The sequence below is a fragment of the Leptopilina heterotoma genome, unplaced genomic scaffold (assembly GCF_015476425.1).
Source record: "Leptopilina heterotoma isolate Lh14 unplaced genomic scaffold, ASM1547642v1 Lhet_115, whole genome shotgun sequence".
In the NCBI taxonomy this organism is placed as follows: Eukaryota; Metazoa; Arthropoda; class Insecta; order Hymenoptera; family Figitidae; genus Leptopilina; species Leptopilina heterotoma.
In genome coordinates, this window is record NW_025110834.1 from 337,033 (window position 1) to 359,096 (window position 22,064).

At 30.3% G+C, this 22,064-nt stretch overlaps 1 protein-coding gene across 4 annotated transcripts in view; it reads left to right on the forward strand.

The window, feature by feature from the left end:
* The window catches only part of LOC122508936 (endothelin-converting enzyme 1-like), a 47,798-nt gene that overhangs the window by 19,844 nt on the left and 5,890 nt on the right, over window positions 1–22,064 (forward strand). Inside the window, exons 2-10 of one of the 4 annotated variants that reach the window (XM_043622636.1) lie at window positions 15,424–15,479; window positions 15,720–15,881; window positions 15,964–16,047; window positions 16,566–16,723; window positions 16,851–17,021; window positions 17,166–17,264; window positions 17,371–17,509; window positions 17,817–17,903; window positions 18,755–18,891. In XM_043622636.1, coding sequence (XP_043478571.1) covers window positions 15,424–15,479; window positions 15,720–15,881; window positions 15,964–16,047; window positions 16,566–16,723; window positions 16,851–17,021; window positions 17,166–17,264; window positions 17,371–17,509; window positions 17,817–17,857 — 910 coding nt within the window. In that variant the 3' untranslated portion in view covers window positions 17,858–17,903; window positions 18,755–18,891. The other 3 variants (XM_043622627.1, XM_043622619.1, XM_043622645.1) reach the window with 3 other exon arrangements.

The following is a 22,064-nucleotide window of genomic DNA, read 5'->3' on the forward strand; positions in this document are numbered from 1 at the left end:
TTGGTGGAATGGTTCATCAGTATTTAAGTTTTCATCATAAAATTAATAAATATAAATACAAATAACAATAATTTGGTGGAATGGTTCATCAGTATTTAAGTTTTCATCACAAAAGCGTTTTATGTATTCTCAAAATGAAAGTTAAAGGTTATCATTGACAAAAAATTGTAAATCGTACAGAATGATTCGTTCTACTCTAAACATCTACATAAGTTATATCTTCGAACAAGTAAATGAAATATAATTTATGATTAAACGAACTTACAAGTGAAGTTCGATCATAATTATATGAATAACTTGTTCGAAGATATATACTCCCACCCTTTTTTATTACAAATATAATAGTAACAATATACATATAAGCTAGAAATATTTGGAAATTTAAAACTAATCCCCCCCTGAAATAAAAATAAATAAATAAGAACAATTTAATAAAATAACAAAAACAAATCAATAAGCAAAATAAATAAAATATATTTATAATTATTATGATCGTATGTTATATGTATCACAATACATATTTATTGCATAAATATATAGATATATCTATATATACATATACATATATGTAATAATAATTAATAATTGTCAATTATTATTAGTTAATTAAGCCTTTCTCTAAACTAAATGAAGGGTAGAGAGTAGGTAGTAAGAGATAGACAAAGAAGAGAGAGAGGGAGTGAGTTTTTCTCTTTCTATCTCTGAACAGTGGCGTCATCTGACAACAAGTTGCGGTACACGGAAAAAAATACTAGGCTAAAAACACATGAGCGTCTGTTGTGTATATTGCACGCACACTACCATGCGTGATTAGCTTGGAATCCATCCTATTTTCGCATGGTGCTGTGGCAAAAGTCACAAAAGCCATGCATTTTTAGTAAACTCCTGTGTGATATTTGCAAAATGGGCTCATGTAAAAATCGAACCAATAGACTCCATGCATTATTAGGCTGATTTTTTTTCCGTGTACTACATAAGTTATATCTTCATAAGTTATATCTTCGAACAAGTTATTCATATAATTATGATCGAACTTCACTTGTAAGTTCGTTTAATCATAAATTATAAATCTTTTCACTAATTTTTGTGGCGCCATCTATTAGGTTGACCTTGAACCCTGTCGGTAAAACAAAATAGTGGAAAGCAACATCCGCGAAATTTAAAAATTAAAGTGGCGCTATCTATTGGTTTATCCTTGAACTCTGTCGGTAAAGCAGAGCACCCCTTTTAACACACTTAAAACTATAAAAAAAATTAATATCCCGCCAAGCGGATTTAAATTTGCAGGTGGCGCCATCTATGAGTTTAACATTGAACTATGTCGGTAAAACAGAGCATCCCTACTAACCCACTTGAAAGTTTAAAAATAAATTTTTAAATTACCCGCCAAACGGATTTGTATTTGCTGGTGGTGCCATCTATTGGTTTAACATTGAACCCTGTCGGTAAAACAGAGCACCCTTTTAACCCACTTAAAACTATGAAAATAAAAATTTAAATATCCCGCCATAGGGGTTTGAATTCGCTGGTGGCGGCATCTAGCGGTGGCAGCCGGAACTAACTCGGTCGGTAAGGTAGTGCACATCCTACCAGCCGCTGATAATGTAGGGATCTACCTTACCGACCGAGGGTACTTAGCCGAGATCAGAACCTGGAGCAGTACCCCTATAGCTATACTACTTTAATCTGCTATTTTGTAAAATGAAAGTTTGATTACATGACAATAGAGAGCACTAAATGTTATTATTTAATTCTTTGGCAATTAAGAGAAAAAAATTTCTAAAAACGGAAAATTTGTTTAAAAAATTTTGAAAGTTCGGAAAAATTATACCAGATCTTCTAGAGTTTTAATGTGTTTCATAAACTGTGTTAGACATTTGTTTTCAATTGTGTTGTGATGATACATACGTAATGCGCTAACTTTTTATTCATTATTTTAAGAGAAAAGTGGAAAAAACTGAAAAACCAGGATTCCATGGGGCTATTTTGTGCACTCAAAAAAATCAAATATTTTTCATAAATATTTTATTTAGTAAGTAAAGAAGATTCTGTTTATCATTTTTATACATTTTTGTCTTACTTTTCTGTCAAAAAAATGTAAATACGTTAATTAAAATCATTAAAACGATTTAAAGCTCAATCGGTGCACAACGTAACCTCAAAAAATGAACATTAATTAATATTTATAAGTTTTTCAAATTAGTTTTAAAACTATTTTCTCGTTTCTCTTAAAATAACTTGAAAAGAATATTAGATATTAAATTGTTATCTATTTAACCTTAAAAATATTTATTTCAAGTTTTTTAAAAATATCATTCAAAACTATTAAAAAGCTTCTATTGAAATGATGTTTTAAAGTTATTTATAAGTGTTTAAACGACCATTTTATAATTATATTAGTATATTATTATAAAATATATATTAAAAAAGAAAAAAATGTTATTTACTATCTGCGTAATATACAATTTAAAGAAAGATTGTTAATTTTTAGTAAGTTCAGATTTTAGCAAAATTTTAGTGCTTTATTTTACATTTTTTGTATAATATATCTACAAAAGAAATTTTACTAGGTCATTCTTTTTTTAACTTACTCTCAAATATATACACAAAAGATTTTATGAAGCAGAAACAATTAAAAAAATGTTTACGCAACATTATAGGAAAACAAAGTTCGATGCACAAAATAGCCCCATCCCGGGAGTTATTGTGTGCACGACTTTCAATGACTATAACTAAGACAAAAAAAATTTTTTCTTTGCCAAATTTATAGGAAAGCTTCAGAAAGATGTCCACAACATATATCAAAAGTTGATGTTCTTTATTCTCTTAATTCTGAATTTATATAAATCTTTGAATAAAAAAAAGCTATTTGGTGCACAAAATAGCCCCGGTTGACGGTATATAAAATTCGAATTTTGAAAATCTGACTTCATATTCGTTAGCAGCGACCCCAAAAACTGTCTAGACAAGATCCTCAAAATATTTTATATTGTTAGGTAGACACAATTACCCGTGTAGAAATTGCCATATTTAGGCCATAACATGGCCATGATTAAATTTCTACACGGGTATATTTATTGTAAAAAACTGCTTTTTTAAGTTTATTTGTTTATAACAATTATTTTAACAACAAAAAATATTTTTTTTCTTTCTTCTTATAGTAAGGAATGTTCCCAGACCCTAAAGAATATTCTGATTCACTAAAAATCCACTCTAAAAATGATTAGATACTCCAAAAAATGTTCTATTACATTTATTCACGAATTTCTTTAATTATAAAATTATTTGAAAACATCAATAACTTCTTTTGTAAATAAATTTTAATCATTATTATTTTTCCACAGGAATAAATTATTTTAAATAATTTTTGAAAAAAGTTGTTTGAAAATTTTAAAATCCACTTGTTTACAAATCAATTTTACGAAATTTAAATTATTCAGAAATTCTTCAATTAAATACGAATTAAAAAATAAACACTTCAAATAGTTTCCGAAAAAAATTCAATTAAACTTTTTTAAAATAATTAATTCTACACAATTGTTAGTTATAAGTATGAAAAATACAAATTTTTAAAGAATTTAATTTGAAACCATTTTAAAATTTAATTATTTCTTTAAATTTATGCTATTGGGCAGTTCCATACTGTTGAATATTTTCTAAATATCAGGTTTTTTAATTTTGGGAATTTTTCACTCACATTTTCTTAATCTCGACACCAGACTTATATTTTTCACACTCTTCGGTTTTCGCGCAATTTTTCTACTAACACACTCTCAAAATCTCATTGAAAACAAGACGACGCTACACATACACTCAACTGTACTTCTCGTGACACACTAACACACTGTAGCGCGTCTAAGAAACCACACAGTAGCTCATTAGCATTCTCAAAGGCCAGATCTCGTCGATGTTAATTTATTAAATTAAAAAAAAATCAGTTTAGTTAAAATTACGATACAAAGTAAATTCTCTTTTTATTTTCGGTTTTCAAACTTGAAGTGTCTCGCTTTAGTTTCGCCAATAAAGGGTGTTTACGAAATTCTCGCCCTAGGGCGCCCCAAGGCGACCAAAGGTTTTTAAAGTCACTTTTATTATTCTTTATTTATATGAAAACAAACGATAATTAAAGTGACTTTGAGAACCTTTGGTCGCCTCGGGGCGCCCTAGGGCGAGCATCTCGTAAACACCCAAAGAGTGTTAATTTTAAAACCAAAAGGATCATTTCGATCTTTTCATCGAAAACGACACGGCGTGGTCACGCCATTTTGTACAGGCCTTTAAAACCATTGAATAAAATTAATATTTTTGTGTATAATTCGTGCATTCAATTTTTGTATAAAAAAGAACCGACTCTCATCGGTCAATCTCAAACATTTGGTCCTTCGTGCCGGATAGTGTTCTGTAAAGAATTGTAGTGCGAGTTTCAACAAGTGAACGTGACAAAGGCATTAGTGCGTAGTGGTGGGGACTCACGAGTCCGGTACAGTGTATCGCACCGGCGAAGCTCTCTACGATCTTCAGTGTCGGCCATCTTTGCACGGTCCGTCTCCTCTCCCTTTCTTCGGCTTTCCGAACATTTCCGAAGTTAAACGAACAGTCCCTCTCATTCTCTCTCAACTCTCGCGATGAGCACAACACAGAGCGATACAGCTCACTCAAATGACTCAACTCACTCCTCTCAAGAAAAATTGAATATAGTTCCCGGCGAATCGGACTCCTCTGAAGTAAAAGATGTTATCACCACGATGGAAAAGCTCTTAGTAAAGGAGGAAATCTCAACAGAAAAAGTTCTTCAAGAAACTTCGAAGAAAATTACGCAAGAAACTCCAAGCACCTCGAATCCTAAAAATCATCACGGAAAAGGGATCATATCTCATGCTCATCTCTTGAATCAGAACTTAGAATCAACTCAAAACAAGGTACGACTCCACTACAAGGTTGTTACTCAAATGAGTCATCTTAATTTAATGAGTGAATCACTTGATCAATTCAAGACAATGTGTCATCACTACTCATTGAATGAAGTTAACTCAATGATATCAATTTTCAATGATTTATGGAAAGAATTCTCACAAACGCATGAGGAAATTGGAGAAAATTGCACCGATGAATTCTTTGAATCCCCATACATCACTGACGACTGCTTCGATCAAGCTCTCAAAATCTACATGGATGCCAAAATGCGACTCAACACTCTGACGGAACATCTCACACAAGCGAAAACTATTTCAACTCAACCAACGGAATCAAATCAAAACACACGGAGACATCTCCCGGAAATAACGCTACCTCAGTTTTCAGGAGAATACTCCGCGTGGACTTCATTTAGAGATCTGTTCCAATCTCTAGTTACTCAAAATTCTGACACCACTGCTGTAGAAAAAATGCACTACCTTCGATCGTCACTCATTGGGGAAGCATCTCAACTCATTGCAAATTTACTCTTGTCAAATGATTCATTCAACTCAGCATGGGAATTACTCACTTCTCGTTATGAGAACAAACGCTTGCTCATTGCAGCACAGATGAACAAGCTCTTCAATTCCAAGGTCATTTCAGCCAAGTCAGCTGGTGATCTCAACGGTTTACTCACCAACACAACGGAATCACTCAATGCTCTCGTATCACTTGATGCACCGGTTAACTCATGGGATCTGGTCTTGGTGCACTTTGTCACTCGTCGATTGGATACTCAAACTAGAGAAGCATGGGAAGTGAAACAAGGATCAAGCTCAACCCCTCCTTCTTATCAACAACTAAAGGACCTTCTCACCAACCGTGCTCGCGCATTAGAAAACATGCAGCTTAACTCTCAGGCAGCAAAATCAGCACCCACAACTTCATCACAAAAATCAACATCAAAACCAGCAAAGGCTCTTACTGCCTCTCACCAAGATTATGGATACGCATGCTCACATTGTCAAGGATCTCACTACATTGTTGTTTGTGAAAAGTTCCGGAATCTCAACCCTAAGGAAAGAAGAGAATTTTTCAAGACTCAATAACTTTGTTTTAACTGCTTAGGAAGACACTCAGCTCACTCTTGTCAAAGTTCCAAACGATGTCGGGAATGCAACGGCAAGCATCATACCATGATTCACACCTCGGAATCACAATCATCCTCCTCCAAGGACATCTCTCAATCACAAGTGGAACCTGCTCAAAAGGAAGATAAGTCAAATTGATTAAATGCCATGACAGCTCAAGGTAATGATAATTTCAATATTAGACCCATTGTGCTTCTCGCTACTTCTCAAGCTTTGCTGCTTCTTAATTCTAGACTCTCTCATCCTGTACGCATTCTCTTAGACTCAGGCTCAGAGCTGTCATTCATTTCTGAACGGCTTGTCTCTAAACTTAATCTTACCCGACAAAATTCAAGTATTCCAATTGTTGGAATTGGAGGAACAGCATCTGGTAGTACTCGAGGAATGGTTTTAATCAAGCTTCAATCAACTCACTCTGCTCAAACACTATTGCCTAACGCTTATATCCTTTCCAAATTATCCTCAACTCTTCCTTCAATCACGCTTTCTGCTCAATCCATTCCCGAGTTTAAACATTTGCAATTGGCTGATTCTCAATATTTTCGCAGCTCAAAAATAGACATCATCATTGGTGCTGATCATTATGGGCAACTGCTCAAACCAGATGTCATTCAAGGGATTAACTCATCACTCACTGCTCAAAAAACTATTTTTGGCTGGGTCATCCTCGGACCTGTTAAGGTTTCCTCACCAGAGCCCAGTTACTCATTCCATCTCTCGGTTGATCATCAACTCACGGACATTTCGGATCTTCTCACAAAATTTTGGGAATAAGAGGAAGTTCCACTCAACCACAAGGACTCACTCACACCTGATGAACAAGAGTGTGAGAAACATTTTCAATCTACTCATTCTCGAGACTCATCAGTAAAATATATTGTTCGGCTGCCACTCAAATCACCACCGAGTCAACTTGGCGACTCATATGTTACTGCTCATCGATGTCTTTAATCAATGCTCAGGCGAATCTCTAAAAATAAGAATTTTGGGGATTTATATCATTCCTTTCTAAAAGAGTACGAGAAAGACACTCATATGATTCGTGCTCCATCTTTGAATTGCTCATCACCAGTTTACTATTTACCTCACCATGGAGTCCTCAGGGAACAAAGTACAAGCACAAGACTACGGGTTGTATTCAACGGATCAAGCTCAACAGACTCAGGGATTTCTCTCAATGACATTCAACACACAGGGGCGAAACTTCAAAAGGACATCTCAGACGTGTTACTCTGGACCAGGAGGTTCAGATATATATTCTCAACCGACATCACCAAAATGTTTCGATGACCCTGAAGATTTCTCAGTTCTCACACCAGGTCACTTTTTAATCGGGGAATCACTCACTAAAATTTCAGAACCATCTCTTCTCGACGAAAAACTCTCACCATTGCAACGGCACAAACTCATTCAACAAAAGGTGCAATTCTTTTGGACAAAGTGGTCTGCTAATTATTTACAACGGCAACAATCAACCTCAAAGTGGCATCATCCATAAAATGAAATCAAGATTGGCTCAATGGTTCTTCTCACGGACGAGAGATTTTCACCCGCTAAATGGCCTCTCGCTCGTGTTCTCAAACTTCACCCCGGCAAGGATGGACTCACCAGAGTTGTCACTATTAAGACATCTACATCAAGGTATCAACGGCCAATTCACAAATTGGCAATTCTTCCCATCTTGGTGGACGAAACCACATCGGACGAGGACTCAACTTAATCAATCGACAACGCTGTTGGCGATGGGATGGAAAGTGTTGAATATTTTCTAAATATCAGGTTTTTTAATTTTGGGAATTTTTCACTCACATTTTCTTAATCTCGACACCAGACTTATATTTTTCACACTCTTCGGTTTTCGCGCAATTTTTCTACTCACACACTCTCAAAATCTCATTAAAAACAAGACGACGCTACACATACACTCAACTGTACTTCTCGTGACACACTAACACACTGTAGCGCGTCTAAGAAACCACACAGTAGCTCATTAGCATTCTCAAAGACCAGATCTCGTCGATGTTTATTTATTAAATTCAAAAAAAATCAGTTTAGTTAAAATTACGATACAAAGTAAAGTCTCTTTTTATTTTCGATTTTCAAACTTGAAGTGTCTCGCTTTAGTTTCGCCAATAAAGAGTGTTAATTTTAAAACCAAAAGGATCATTTCGATCTTTTCATCGAAAACCACACGGCGTGGTCACGCCATTTTGTACAGGCCTTTAAAACCATTGAATAAAATTAATATTTTTGTGTATAATTCGTGCATTCAATTTTTGTATAGAAAAGAACCCACTTCTCATCGGTCAATCTCAAACACATACAAAAAGTAAATGGTGGATCACCGATTTTTCTTAAAGTTTGTAATTTTGTAGTACTTAGGGTACTAAATAACTGTGCCAAACAGTTTTGCAAAAAAGAAATTTTTTGCAAGATATTTAGATTTGAAAATCGGAAACTGAAAAAATGACTTTTTTGAGAATTTTTATTTCGGAAACTATTTATTCTACAAAAAATATCATTTATTCAAAATTGTAGAGAAAGTGTCAATTTTTTATAATATTAAAAAAAGTTAAGATAAATTAATTTTTCAATAATTTGTTTAAATAATAATTTTTTATTGTTAAAAAAAGCAAAGGACATCATAAAATTTTCTAAAAAAATTATTTTCTTAAAATTTGAACCTTCCTTAATAAGTGGTTAAATTTTTAAAGAAGTGATTTTTGATGTTTTTGAGAAAAAAATTTTTGAAGTTTGCGCTACGAATTTTTGTGCGTTGCGCTAACTAAGCAGCGCCTATATCAGTGTAGTTTAGAAGATGATATGACCTTTACTGCTCGCCCGAATACATTTATTAATTATATACGTATATATTATTATTATAAATAGTTTAACAATATATTTTTAACTTTTTTATAAACATTATTTTCCTTTTTTAACCCATTAATGCCCATGGGCACAGGAACGCAGATATAAAAAGTAACTATGTATTATTTAAAAAACTTTATTTGAACATTTTTGAGGAACGTTTATGGAACATTTTTGGAACGGGGTAAGACTCCGTCAGAAAAATTACAATTTGCATGGGGTCTACGAATTATTCTGTAATTTGGTGAAGTTGTTATATTTGATAACAAAAATAAGTGTACCAAAGGATTTTAAAAAATTTTAAAAATTGTAAAAGTTACGCCATTTTTAATTTTTTTATAAGATTTTTTTCAAATGTGAATATTTCCGAAACAACTTAACGGATTTTAATGAAATTTAAATGTGTTATACTTAAAATCATGTCCTTTCAGAATTTTTCAAAAGAAAACAAAATTTTTTGTTTTTTTTCAAAAAAAAAATAAAAAAAAATTTTTAATCAACTTATTAAGCACGGGACCGATTTTTGAGTATTTTTCGATATATAATAAAATATTCCTTATAATTTCACCTTTCATTTACAAAAAAAAACAATGGAGACTTTAATAGTTTTCGAGATATTGCAATTTTTGTGGAAGCGCGACCACGTTTCAGTGCCAGCGCAGTATCTTTTACCCGGGACGCCTCACAGTGGGATTTTTTACACTTTACTCTTCAAAATTGTGTAGAGCCTACAGATTTTATTTGATTTTGATGTTCTTGGTCTTAAATGAAAGGGGATAAAATTTCTAAGAGATTTCTTTAAACCGATTTTTAAATTTTTAATTGTTTATTTATTTTTTTGTTACTCAAAGTTAACAATTTAAAATATTTTTGTAAAAATTACTGTTTATTTTTTATTTTTTCATTGCACAAGATCGAAATCAATTTAAATTAGTCTAGTCTGACCAAAAAAATGCTGGAAATGTTTATAAATGCAAAAGAAAATAGATTATTGGTTATATAATTATTAATAACAATGATAATTGTTTACTTTCAAATCATTTTTTTACAAAATAGACATACATTACTTAAATAAACATAAATTTGTCTAAAAAAAATAATTTAAAAAAAAGACCAAAGTTATCTATTTGTTAATTTAAATTGCATTTTTTAACAATTTAAATAAACTGTATTATGCATTATTATTTGTCAGGTGGTCAGACTAGACTAATTTAAATTGATTTCGATCTTGTGCAATGGAAAAATAAAAAATAAACAGTAATTTTTACAAAAATATTTTAAATTGTTAACTTTGAGTAACAAAAAATAAATAAACAATTAAAAATTCAAAAATCGGTTTAAAGAGATCTCTTAGAAATTTTATCCCCTTTCATTTAAGACCAAGAACATCAAAATCCAATAAAATCTGTAGGCTCTAGAATTTTGAAGAGTAAAGTTTAAAAAATCCCACTGTGAGGCGTCCCGGGTAAAAGAAACTGCGCTGGCACTGAAACGTGGTCGCGCTTCCACAAAAATTGCAATATCTCGAAAACTATTGAAGTCTCCATTGTTTTTTTGTAAATGAAAGGTGAAATTATAAGGAATATTTTATTATATATCAAAAAATACTTAAAAATCGGTCCCGTGCTTAATAAGTTGATTCAAAAATTTTTTTTTACTTTTCTTTTGAAAAAAACAAAAAATTTTGTTTTCTTTTGAAAAATTCTGAAAGGACATGATTTTAAGTATAACACATTTAAATTTCATTAAAATCCGTTAAGTTGTTTCGGAAATATTCACATTTGAAAAAAATCTTATAAAAAAATTAAAAATGGCGTAACTTTTACAATTTTTAAAATTTTTAAAAATCCTTTGGTACACTTATTTTTGTTATCAAATATAACAACTTCACCAAATTACAGAATAATTCGTAGACCCCATGCAAATTGTAATTTTTCTGACGGAGTCTTACCCAACGTTAAGATGTTTTTAGGACTTTTAATGCACGTTATTAAAACGTCCATTATATTGTTTTTAAAACATGTAAAGAATTTTATTAAAACGTTTTAAGTTCGTTTCATGTCTGGTCTTTTTATGTTTTAAAAACGTTCGGAGAAAAATAAATTAAACATACTAAGAACGTTTATAGAACGTTTTTGGAACTTAGTTTAGCAGATTTCTAGAACCAAGATATAACGTGATAAATTATACATTATTAAATTACAAGCACACATTTTATTTACATACAATTTTGGTAGGAATACATTTTTAACAGTCATTTTATTCTGAATCATTTATTAGTGCTAAAATAATTATAATCAAAAAGGTCTAATGAAAATTAGGTACCTATTGTTTTAAATTAGTTATTAAAAAAGGCAAAAAACCTCTGTCAAGTTAAAAGATAAATTTATTGTGTTAATTTCATGAAAAATTTGATACCTTATGGAGACTTTCAAAATCAATTTTTTATAGTTTAGAGATATTTATAATGTGATTTTTTAATTTCTGATATCAAGAAACATAAAAATATTCTAAAAACTCGAATTTGAAATATTTTTGTTAAAAAGAATATCTTAAACAAAAAAATTGAGAAAATTATATTTTTTTAATTTCTTGTTTATTTAAAATAACAATTATTTTATATTTCTGATTTAATTATGTTAAAAAAGATAAATTAACCCGATTTTTAAAGTTAACTGCAAGTTATCTATAGGGCATTCCACGCCAAATCGGAAATTATTTTGCTTTTGCATCTCAAATTTTTTTAAAATATTTTTTTCTTTTAGTACTCTTTGAAATAAGCTACCTTGATTTTTTAAAAATTTTTTCATAAAGCGGTTCAGGAGATACAGATTTTTGAAAAATGACGTTTTTACGTAAGTTTTCTTTAAATATATCATTGTCAATCTATGTCTAACGTTCTTATTGAGCTTTGGCACAATTTGAATCCTGCTTCTTCGATAAAGTTAGTAGGTGATGACAACTGCCCCGAACACCGATGCGCACCTTCTCTCATTGTATAGACTCTGCTTCAAAGTCGGAAAGCTCTCATACTTAGGCCTGGGCAGGTATGAGAGTTATCACCCCCTAGGACGGTGGACTCGCCTGCGATCGGACCAGGATCCCTAACGTGCGGGTTATTTAATAAATCATAGCTTTTCAAAATCAAAACAACACAAAAACTTCAAATGCTTCAAAAATTAATTTTAAAGCGTTAACGTCAAAACACATATGCAATAGCAATACAGATGCATTTTGTTATATATGTGGACAGTTTGATGTTCCAAAGAATTGTAAACCAATCAGTGATAATACTAGACAAATTTACAAGGATTGTTTTGATTTTGAGATAGCCGATCAAAATGAAAATTGGGTTTCACACAAAATTTGCTTATCCTGTCACATAATGTTAACTCGTTGGAATAATACTAAAGAGGATAAGTATCTTAAATTTAAAAAACCAATGTTGTGGAAAAAACCATTGAAACAAGAAGATTGTTACTTTTGCATGACCAATGTAGAAGGTTATAATAACAAGAATAAAGGAAAAATATTGTACGCTGATATGATAACTGTAACAAAGCAGAAATTTTCTGTGATACACCTTCTTCTTCAAAGAATTTTGAAGTCGACTGTTCAAAATTAGATAATGTATTTAGTGATATAGATGACGACATGAGTGTTGATGACAAAGATGATTTATACATCTCAACTGGTGAACAGGCAGAAGAAATACCTAAAAAGTTCACACAAGAAGAACTCAGCAATCTCATCAGCGATTTAAAACTACCAAAAGATGGTGCAGAATATCTTGCATCAGTTCTTAAAAAGAAAAAAAATTCTATCGCAAAGAACTACAGCTTCCTTTTATCGCGATAGGGAAAAGGAATTCAGAAAATATTTTACAGAAGACAAAAAGCAGTCTCATCGGTATATTGTTCTGACGTTGATGGGTTAATGGATCAATTAAAACCTGGTGTATATAAAGATGAAGATTGGAGGTTATTCATAGACTCTTCTAAAAGAAGCTTAAAAGCAGTATTACTTCAGAATACTAATAGTTTTAAATTAATTGTTGAAATTTTCTGAGGAATAACAAAAGCGAGAATTGGGAAGAAATGGCAAATAATATGATAACAACCTTCGGAAAGCAAGGATGCCCTAATGAGCTTGAAGCTACATTTCTTACACTCACATCTAAAGTACTTCTCGAAAAATTTAGAAGACTACAATGAGGAACATGGAGAGCGATTTCATCAAGACCTTAAAGAAATGGAAAGTCGTTAACAAGGAAGATGGAGCGTAAATATGATGGCCGACTTTTGCTGGATGCTGAAAAGGGATGTTTTACCAGGTGGTGTGAACTTAAAGAGAAAACCGCTACACAGATCTTTTGAAAACAAAAGAGTGCGCTACCGTAATAGGGAATAAAGGAAAGTTATATATTTCAGAACTGACATTAAATTTTGACAATCTGTCTTAAATTTGCAATCAGCGACTTCACAAACCCCTAGATACCAAATTTGATGTAAACCTTAATATTTTTTAAAAACTCATCCGCCATATTGGAGCCGACATTTTTAAATTTGAAAATTTAACTTCGGATTCGTAATCAGCGACCCAAAAGAACCCGAGATACCTAGCTTGAAGTAAATCCATCAATTTAAAAAAAATTGCCTACCTCTCAAAATCCGACATGTTTTTTAAGGTTAGAAAAAATCCTGACGTGATTGAGCAAAACGGACTTCAGATTCGTGTTCAGCGCGTCAAAATACATAGGGCTAGGGTACTCCGGTCAAAAGTACACGACACTTTTTTTTGTGGGGCTGAGCTATTGAATAAATAAATTATTTATTTTTCTTTTTAAATAAATGAATTCTCGTAGAATTTTCTAAAAAAAATTATTTAGAATTGAATTTCCGTTAAAATTGTAGACAATAATTTAATAATAAAAGCATTATTACGTGAATTTTAGAAAAATAATTGAATTTAAATAATGAAAATAATTTCGAAGCAGTTAAAGTAAATCCTAATTTCTTTAGGAAAATAGTAATGATTAAATATAATTATTTAACAAAGAAGTTATTGTTGTTTTCGAAAAATTTTATAATTAAATAAAGTTTTAAATAAATGTATTAAAACCTTTTTCTGAGTAATTTTTAGAGTAAATCAGAATATTCTTTAGGGTCATGGAAAAAGTCAAAATTCTGTCTAGAAATCAGGAAAAAGTTAGGGAAAAACAAAGTTAAATTTTTGTGGCAACCCTGAATTGGTTTTAAGACAAATATACATCTATTTAACTCATATAAAATATATTTGCTTTAAATAATATTTTTCTCTGGGTGTGAATTCTAGAGAGTCAGAATACAAAATACGACTATTTTTTAATTACAATTTGGTGCTACGAAATTTATGGATGATCTCTGATATATACTTACTTGTATTCCAATGAGATCTTATCATTTAAAACCTCGTCAGACTCATTGAAATTAAAATCATGAAGCACTTGTCGAATTTCAACATTTGTTTTTCGTCAACTGTGGCTGGTGTAGGTTTCTCAACTTTAGCGGTCAAAGTTTACCCGACCGTTGGCCCCATTGTGGCTGACGGTTGGGCCGACCATAATAAAATTGGTTTCACAATTTAATCGACCACAGTTTACCCGACCGTTGGCCCAACTGTGGCTGACGGTTGGGTCGACCATCAAAAAGTAGGTTTTCTCATCATTGGTGGCCACAGTTCATCGGATCGTTTGCCCAACTGTGACCGAAAGTTGGTCCGATAATCAGTTCTCACAGCGGTTCCAAATGGAGGCAAAATCGCAGCGACGTTGCGATTGTCGTGCTCCCACCATCCCATCTACAACTGTGGCGGCCGACCAAAATTTGCATTTGGGATAGAGCGAGGATAATCTGCGACGCACGTTTGTTATCTGGACTTATAAATAAGATTATACTTTTGTATGCATATTGTATATAAAATTGAAAGTTTTTAATATTTCTTTTTCCTTTTACCTAAATGTTCCGAAAATACGGAAAACACTAATAAAAAATTATATTTTTTATGTATATATATGTATATGTACATATGTATATACATGCCTGTCCAAAAAATTTCGACCGTGATTCATGCAAAAGCAACTTGACCGATGGACGTGGAACTTGGCACTTTTCTAGGCATTAGCTAGCGTTGCCACAACTACTGATTTATCTGTAGTTCTACTGACACTTTGCTTTAAAAATCTACAGATTTAAAAAATTTTTAAGCTTTTTTTAATCTAATTCTATCGATTTTTAAAAAATTTACGATATCTGCTGATACTTTATTGTGGGTTGAAGGCAACCCTGGCTTTGGCCTAACTTCAAATCCTAGCCATATTAGATTAAAAAATATGAATATGGACAGAAGCTAGGCCACTCTATGGTCAATATGTGTAAAATTAATGAAATTTTGATTTTGATATTATTTTATTTTTAGTTATCGTTATCGCAGTAAGTTGATGGTTAAATTAAAATTTATTTATTTCCAGACCTGCATTGACAGTAGTTTATTACAGTGAAGCCGTTTTCACTTTAAATGAACTTGGTAATTATGTATAATTTTCAGAGCTAGGCAAAATGGTTTTCAAAAAATTAAAAAGTGTCTGTATAACTAATATTTTACACTCTTATCTCTTAAATACTTGATTCTTACATTCTATTAGAAAGACATCAAATTTGATTAAGTAATTTTAGTTTTATTTAGTACTAGTTTTTTCATTACAAATTCACTAAATAAAACTTATTTATTTATATATTATCACATTAATTAATTATGCTTTTATAGCTGAAGTTCTAGACGAAGCGATGGACTATAACAAAGATCCGTGTGAAAATTTTTATGACTACGTTTGTGGTAATTGGAATAAAGCTTATCCAAAACCTAATCATTCTTTTGTTTGGAATATTCATCACATGTCAAAGGAAATCATAACGCAAAAGATTAGAGGTAAATCAAAAATAATTTTATTCGTTTGTTGTGTATAATATTCGTCTCATTTAACTTGTAAATTACTGCTTTTTAATTCTAGGTATTTTAGAAGATCGTAATAAATATGGTAATAAACCATTACTTTCAAAGGAAAGGGCATACTATGATGCATGCATGGATGTAGGTAAGCGTGTAAATAAATAAATACAAGAATACAAATACCTACATAAAGTAATGTGTTTAAAAGTGAAAACTTGTTTGTTGCTTTGAACTATTGTGAACAAATTAATATGCTAATTTTGTTGTAGTAGAATTTTATATTATTTCTATCCCACATGCATAAAAATGGCGCTTTCTGATAGCAGTCGACAGGGAGGAAAGTCATTCATTTCTTTGACCGTAAGAAAATGGCGGCCGTGGTCTCCCATGGGAAAGAAAATCAGCTGTTTCCATGCGTTTTTCTTGCCCATGGGAAAAAACGGCCGCCATTTTCATACAAGTCGAACAAGTGAATGACTTTTACTCCCTGTCGTCTGCTATCTGCAATCGACACTTTTGTGGAATAAAAAATATCGTAAGTAACACGAGAATACAGGCAGCCAATTTCTTTACGATGATTTTTGTGACACTCGTATCGGTCTCGGGGCGCCTATCCTCTTGTTGCTTAAAATATATTATTTCATTGTTATTTACTTACTACAGATTATTCGTTGAAAGAAGGGAGAAAATTGTACAAACATATTGTTAAAGAAAGCAAGAAAGCAGGTCCAAATTGGCAAGATGTAGCTGAATATTTTGCTGATAAAATTGGTGAAATTTCTTTTTTTCATGTTACATTAGGCCACAAGAATGAATTGGAAGTAAGATAAAGTTTTTGTTGAATAATTTTTGGAATTAATATTATAATTTAGAATTTAGAATATACAGTTATATAATGTTTCCTTTCATAAGACAATTTTAATTTACAAAGAAAATAATTTTATTCAGATTATTAGACCATCTCAGACGAAATCAAACAAATACGAATTTAATATGATAAGAAAACATATTGATATATATTTGGAAAATAAGTCCCGTTATTTAGGGTTAATTAAAAAACAATCCTTAAATGCTTCCTTAAAGGCAGATTTTAAACATTTTGTTGAGCTTATATCTTGGGTAATATATTACGTTTTTTTGATAAGTTTTATACTTTACTGTACTTTTATATTTATATAGGTATTTATTTATGATCAGTTTTATTTATTAAGTTTTATATTATAATCTTTTCACTAAAAAATAATGTCTATAATTAATTTACAGCAAACACGTAAGCGAGAATTACCATTAATTCCAGTTACTATTGACAGATTACAAAAAATGTATAATGAATCTTGCCCCTTTTTAAATTCTACAACGCAGGTAAATATAAATGTTTTTATCTTTTATTCTTTTTTTGACAAAAAATTAATTAATTTTGGCGGCTATAACAGCAGAAAATTAGTAAAATGCTTTTTCTATGTCTTAGATAAATTGGTTTAGTTTTCTTAAAAAACTTGCTGGTCCTTCTGGTGATTCTCTTACAAATTTGCACAACATATATATTGATTGGTCCTATTTGAAATCAATATGTGAAGTATTAAGTTCATCAACAAACGACGTAATTGGTAATTATATTTGTTGTAATTAACATTATATTAATATAATAAAATTATTATGGCCTAGTCTGAATTCCGGATCATCATTGGGAAATATATAATAAATTATAATTTATAATTAATTATAATTATAATTATAATTAATTATAATTAATTATAATAATTATAAACAGAAAATTAATATTGTATTATATTTTAAATTAATAATATTCATAATTATAATTCATAATTATAATTAATTATAATTATTTATAATAATTATAAACAGAAAATTAATATTGTATTATATTTAAAATTAATAATATTCATCTTTTAGTTCAATATTTGCGGTTTACTTTGAAGAAGATGAAAATATAAAGTTTTATGTTAACAAGATGTTGAACAAAATGAACTTTATTGAAAGGTACCAATATAAGTATTTTATTAAAATAAACATTTGCCTATTGACTAACGTAACGCAATGTATTACATTGCGTTACACTAGGCAATAGGCTAAAGTTTTATACATTCTGAGTTGTGTATGTTGTGAATATTTAATTTCAAAATAATAAACTAATTTTTAAATTTTTTGTTCTAAATTAAATATATAGTATTTAATTGAATTTGAAAGTTTATTCCTTTTTTTTAACTGAAACAAATGTTTATTGCATTTTTTTGTTTAACACATAATGCATTATTAATTTTAAATAAAAAAACAGGTTCTCTGTGCAAGTGTTTTTTATGTATTAATTTATGATAAGACATTGAATAAGAATCTTTTTTAAAATAGATCGAATAATTGCATCCTCAGAATGCCATTATCCACTGGGTATTATAATATTCTGGCGTCTAAGAATAATATTTCTAGAAAATTTTCTTTTGTAAGTTAAGATATGTGTACGTACGTATGAAAAGGCCCACTTTGGACTTATTTATAAATATGATTATTTTCTTGTTCGATTTTCAACAATAGAAGAAAAATCTAAAATCGGAACCAATTTTAGGGTGCGATCCCATGTGAGCAGAATACGTCGACCGAAAGCAGAAAATCATGAGAGTGAAAAGAACAACAATATCAATCTATCTCTTTTGCAGTCATGATTTTCTGCTTTCGGTCGACGTATTCTCCTCACATGGGATTGTATCCTTATAGAATCTTTTCAAATTAGATGGAAAAATTGAGCCCTTTTTATGTGGATGGACATATACATATAACGATACCTTATTTATCATAATTACAAATTTTGAATATTAACGATTTTATAACTGTATTAGCTATCAGATTTACTTACTAAATTAAAAATGGAATTGAGATCACAAATTGTCAATAGTTGGTTTGAAAATGATTTAAAATTTAAAGCAGTGACTGTTGTAAATGGAATAAAACTTTGGTTTAGTAATATGGGTTTTCCCATCACAAAAAGAGAAATAGAATCAATTGCATACAATGTAAGATATTATAGTATATTTAAATATAATTCTATTGAAAAAAACATTCTGAATCTAATATATACGTTAATGTTGCAATTTTTACAGTTTGATGTTACTCCTATTTGTTTGAAAAATTTTATCAACTTTAAAACAGCTCAAATGGTGCACAAATTTAATTTGTTTTTAGTTAACTCGATACAAAGAAGGTATAAAATCTTTATTCAGAAGTTAATTTTTTGCTTCCTCGTGGAGGAAACTTTGTAGTCGTCTAATTTATAAAATTTTTAAAAATCCTTATAAAAAAATTTTCTTCTATATAGGACTATGTCATATAAGACCCTCAACAATTGTCCGGATGTATGTATGTGTAGATCCCGTTTTTTGTAAACACGATAACTCGAAGATATTTTAACGAATTTGGCTAAAATTTGCTAGGTATATTTATTATAATAATATCTCGAAATGGATTATGGGACTTTGGAAAATCCTCAGAATATTTATTTTCGTATCAAGGGCGCAAGAAAGGTGATTTCGCCAGAGTCGTAATCACCTTTGCGCTCATGATACGAACATAATTTTTTGTCCTAACTGCATGGAAAGTATGGCATTGAGGGCACGAACGATTAAACGCTCATATTAGTTAAAAATTAAACTCTTAAAAGTCTATAAAGATAGAAGTTTTAATATAGAAATAAGAAAACAATGTATTCTGGAAATATAGTATTTGTTTATTCAGAACGTAGTAATTAATAACACAGCCACACAAAAAAAAAGTATCTTGATCTGGAGTCGAGAGTATTCCGATGTATTTCGATGCACTGATTCCGAATTCGCCATCAGAATTTGGCCAATGGGTCCTGGTTTCGCTCTAAACTCAAAAAATACCCTAAAATCGTTAAAATGGTCACTTTTGAATTATCAAAATTGAATCTAACCGCATATTTCTAATTTTCTATAAGATCCCTTAATTTAAATAAACTATTCTATAAGCTTTTCAATTGAAAATTCATATAAAATATTAAATCTATCGAACCCAACCTCAAAAACACATCTGGATGTTTTTCACGTAACTGTGCAATTTCAAGATCAGTTTTAAAAGAAAAAAATTTTGTTTTTTTAATGTTAAATATCACTTTTCCTCATCATTAGGGCATAATATAGTTGTAATTTGAACGGTTTTACTACAGCTATAATTATAAAAAAATTATAACAAATTTTCGAAAATTGGCTGCCACGGAGCTGACCACCCTATGCATTGAATAATACTGCCATCAACTGGGGCTACTTTATGTACGAGGTATATTTAATAAATAAAATTATTAAAAAGAACTTCTTTGTCAAAAAACCAAAAATAATTTAATTAAAATCCTTAAAACGATTAAAACTTCAACCGGTGAGGAACATAACGGCAAAAAATTAACTTTAATTAATATTTATAAGTTTTTCAAATTAGTTTTAAAACTATTTCTCTCGTTTCTCTAATAACTTTAAAAGTGTATTAGATATTAAATTGTTATTCCTTTAACCTTAAAATATTAATTTCAAGTTTTTTAAAAATATCATATTCAAAACGTTTAAAAAAGCTCCTATTAAAATGATGAGATTCAAAGTTATTTACATGTGTTCAAATGATAGTTAGTATTATAATTATCATAATGTATTATTGTAAAATGTAGAGGAGGTGGGGGCGATGCGACGCACTTTTCTTCATTTTAAAATATTTTCTAATCCCGATTATATTTTGAGTTCTAACTTGTATGATATGACGTATCAAGACATAACGCAACTTTTGTTAATGTATAGTTTGTTGATAGGCTAAACCTGAAAAAAGTTATAGACAATTTTCTAACCACGAAAATAGTGGGGCGAAGCGACGCACTCAAAATTACCTGCATTTTAAACGAATTATCTTATCTAAAAGTAAATAAACAAAGAAGATTATTGTAAATTTATTGTTTATTTAAATATTTGTTAATTAAATAAAAGTTTAATAATTTTTAAATTATAATTTTCAAATCAAATTAAATAATAAAAATATAAAATATTTTTTAAACATGAGAAAAATGTTTTTTAGCTTTATTCAGAGTCTGTCGTTAATTCTTCATAACTTTTTTTAAAAACCGCCATTCGTCGGCTCTTGATGCGTCTTGGTACCGCTGTCACTTAGCCCCCTCAAGAATGCGTCGCTTCGCCCCAAGGTACATTTTTTATTTCAAAATATTATATATCTTCATTTCTAAACGTAAAATCCAAAAATTGTTTATAGTTCTTAAAAGTACTGGTATTAAACTTTCCAAAGCACATACTTTTAATTCCAAGTAGCAAAAATAAGTGGCAAAAAATTTGATATCTGTTATCTCGAAAAACTAAATGCCCAGAGGTCAAAAACACATTATTTATTGTCAAACGCTTATAAGTTAATAAAATAAAATTTGTTTTGCCACCAATTATGAAGGTTAAAAAGGTGCAATTAATAATATATTTTTTAAAAAATTAAACGTTATTGTACTCGAGAAATGTTGACTGCGTCGCTTCGCCCCCACCTCCCCTATATTTAAAAAGAAAAAGTGTTATTTATTTTCTGAGTAATATAAAATTTGAAGAAAGGTTGTTAATTTTTAATAAATCATGATTTTAGCAAAATCTTAATGTTTTATTTTGCATTTTGTTGTATAATATTTACAAAATTTTTTGTTTAATATCTTATTCTTTTTAAATTTACTCTGAAATATCTACACAAAAGATTTAATGAATAAGAAAGAATCAAAAAAATGTTTACGTAACATTATAAAAACAGAAAGATCAATGCACAAAGTAGCCCCATCCCGGGGTCTATTTTGTGCACAACTTTTAATGACTACAACTCCGAAAAAAAAATTTATTTTATTGACTAACTCATAGGAAACCTTCAGAAGGAAGTATAACATAAGCAAAAGTTGATTTTCTTTTAATTCTGAATTTGAATAAATCACTGAGTTAAAAAAAGCATTTTGATGCACAAAATAGCCCCAGCAAAAATAAAAATAAAACTAATATGAGCGTTTAATCGTTCGTGCCCTCAATGCCATACTTTCTATGCAGGACAAAAACTTATGATAGCATCATGGGCGCAAAGGTGATTACGACTCTGGCGAAATTTCGGGACCTCGGTCCC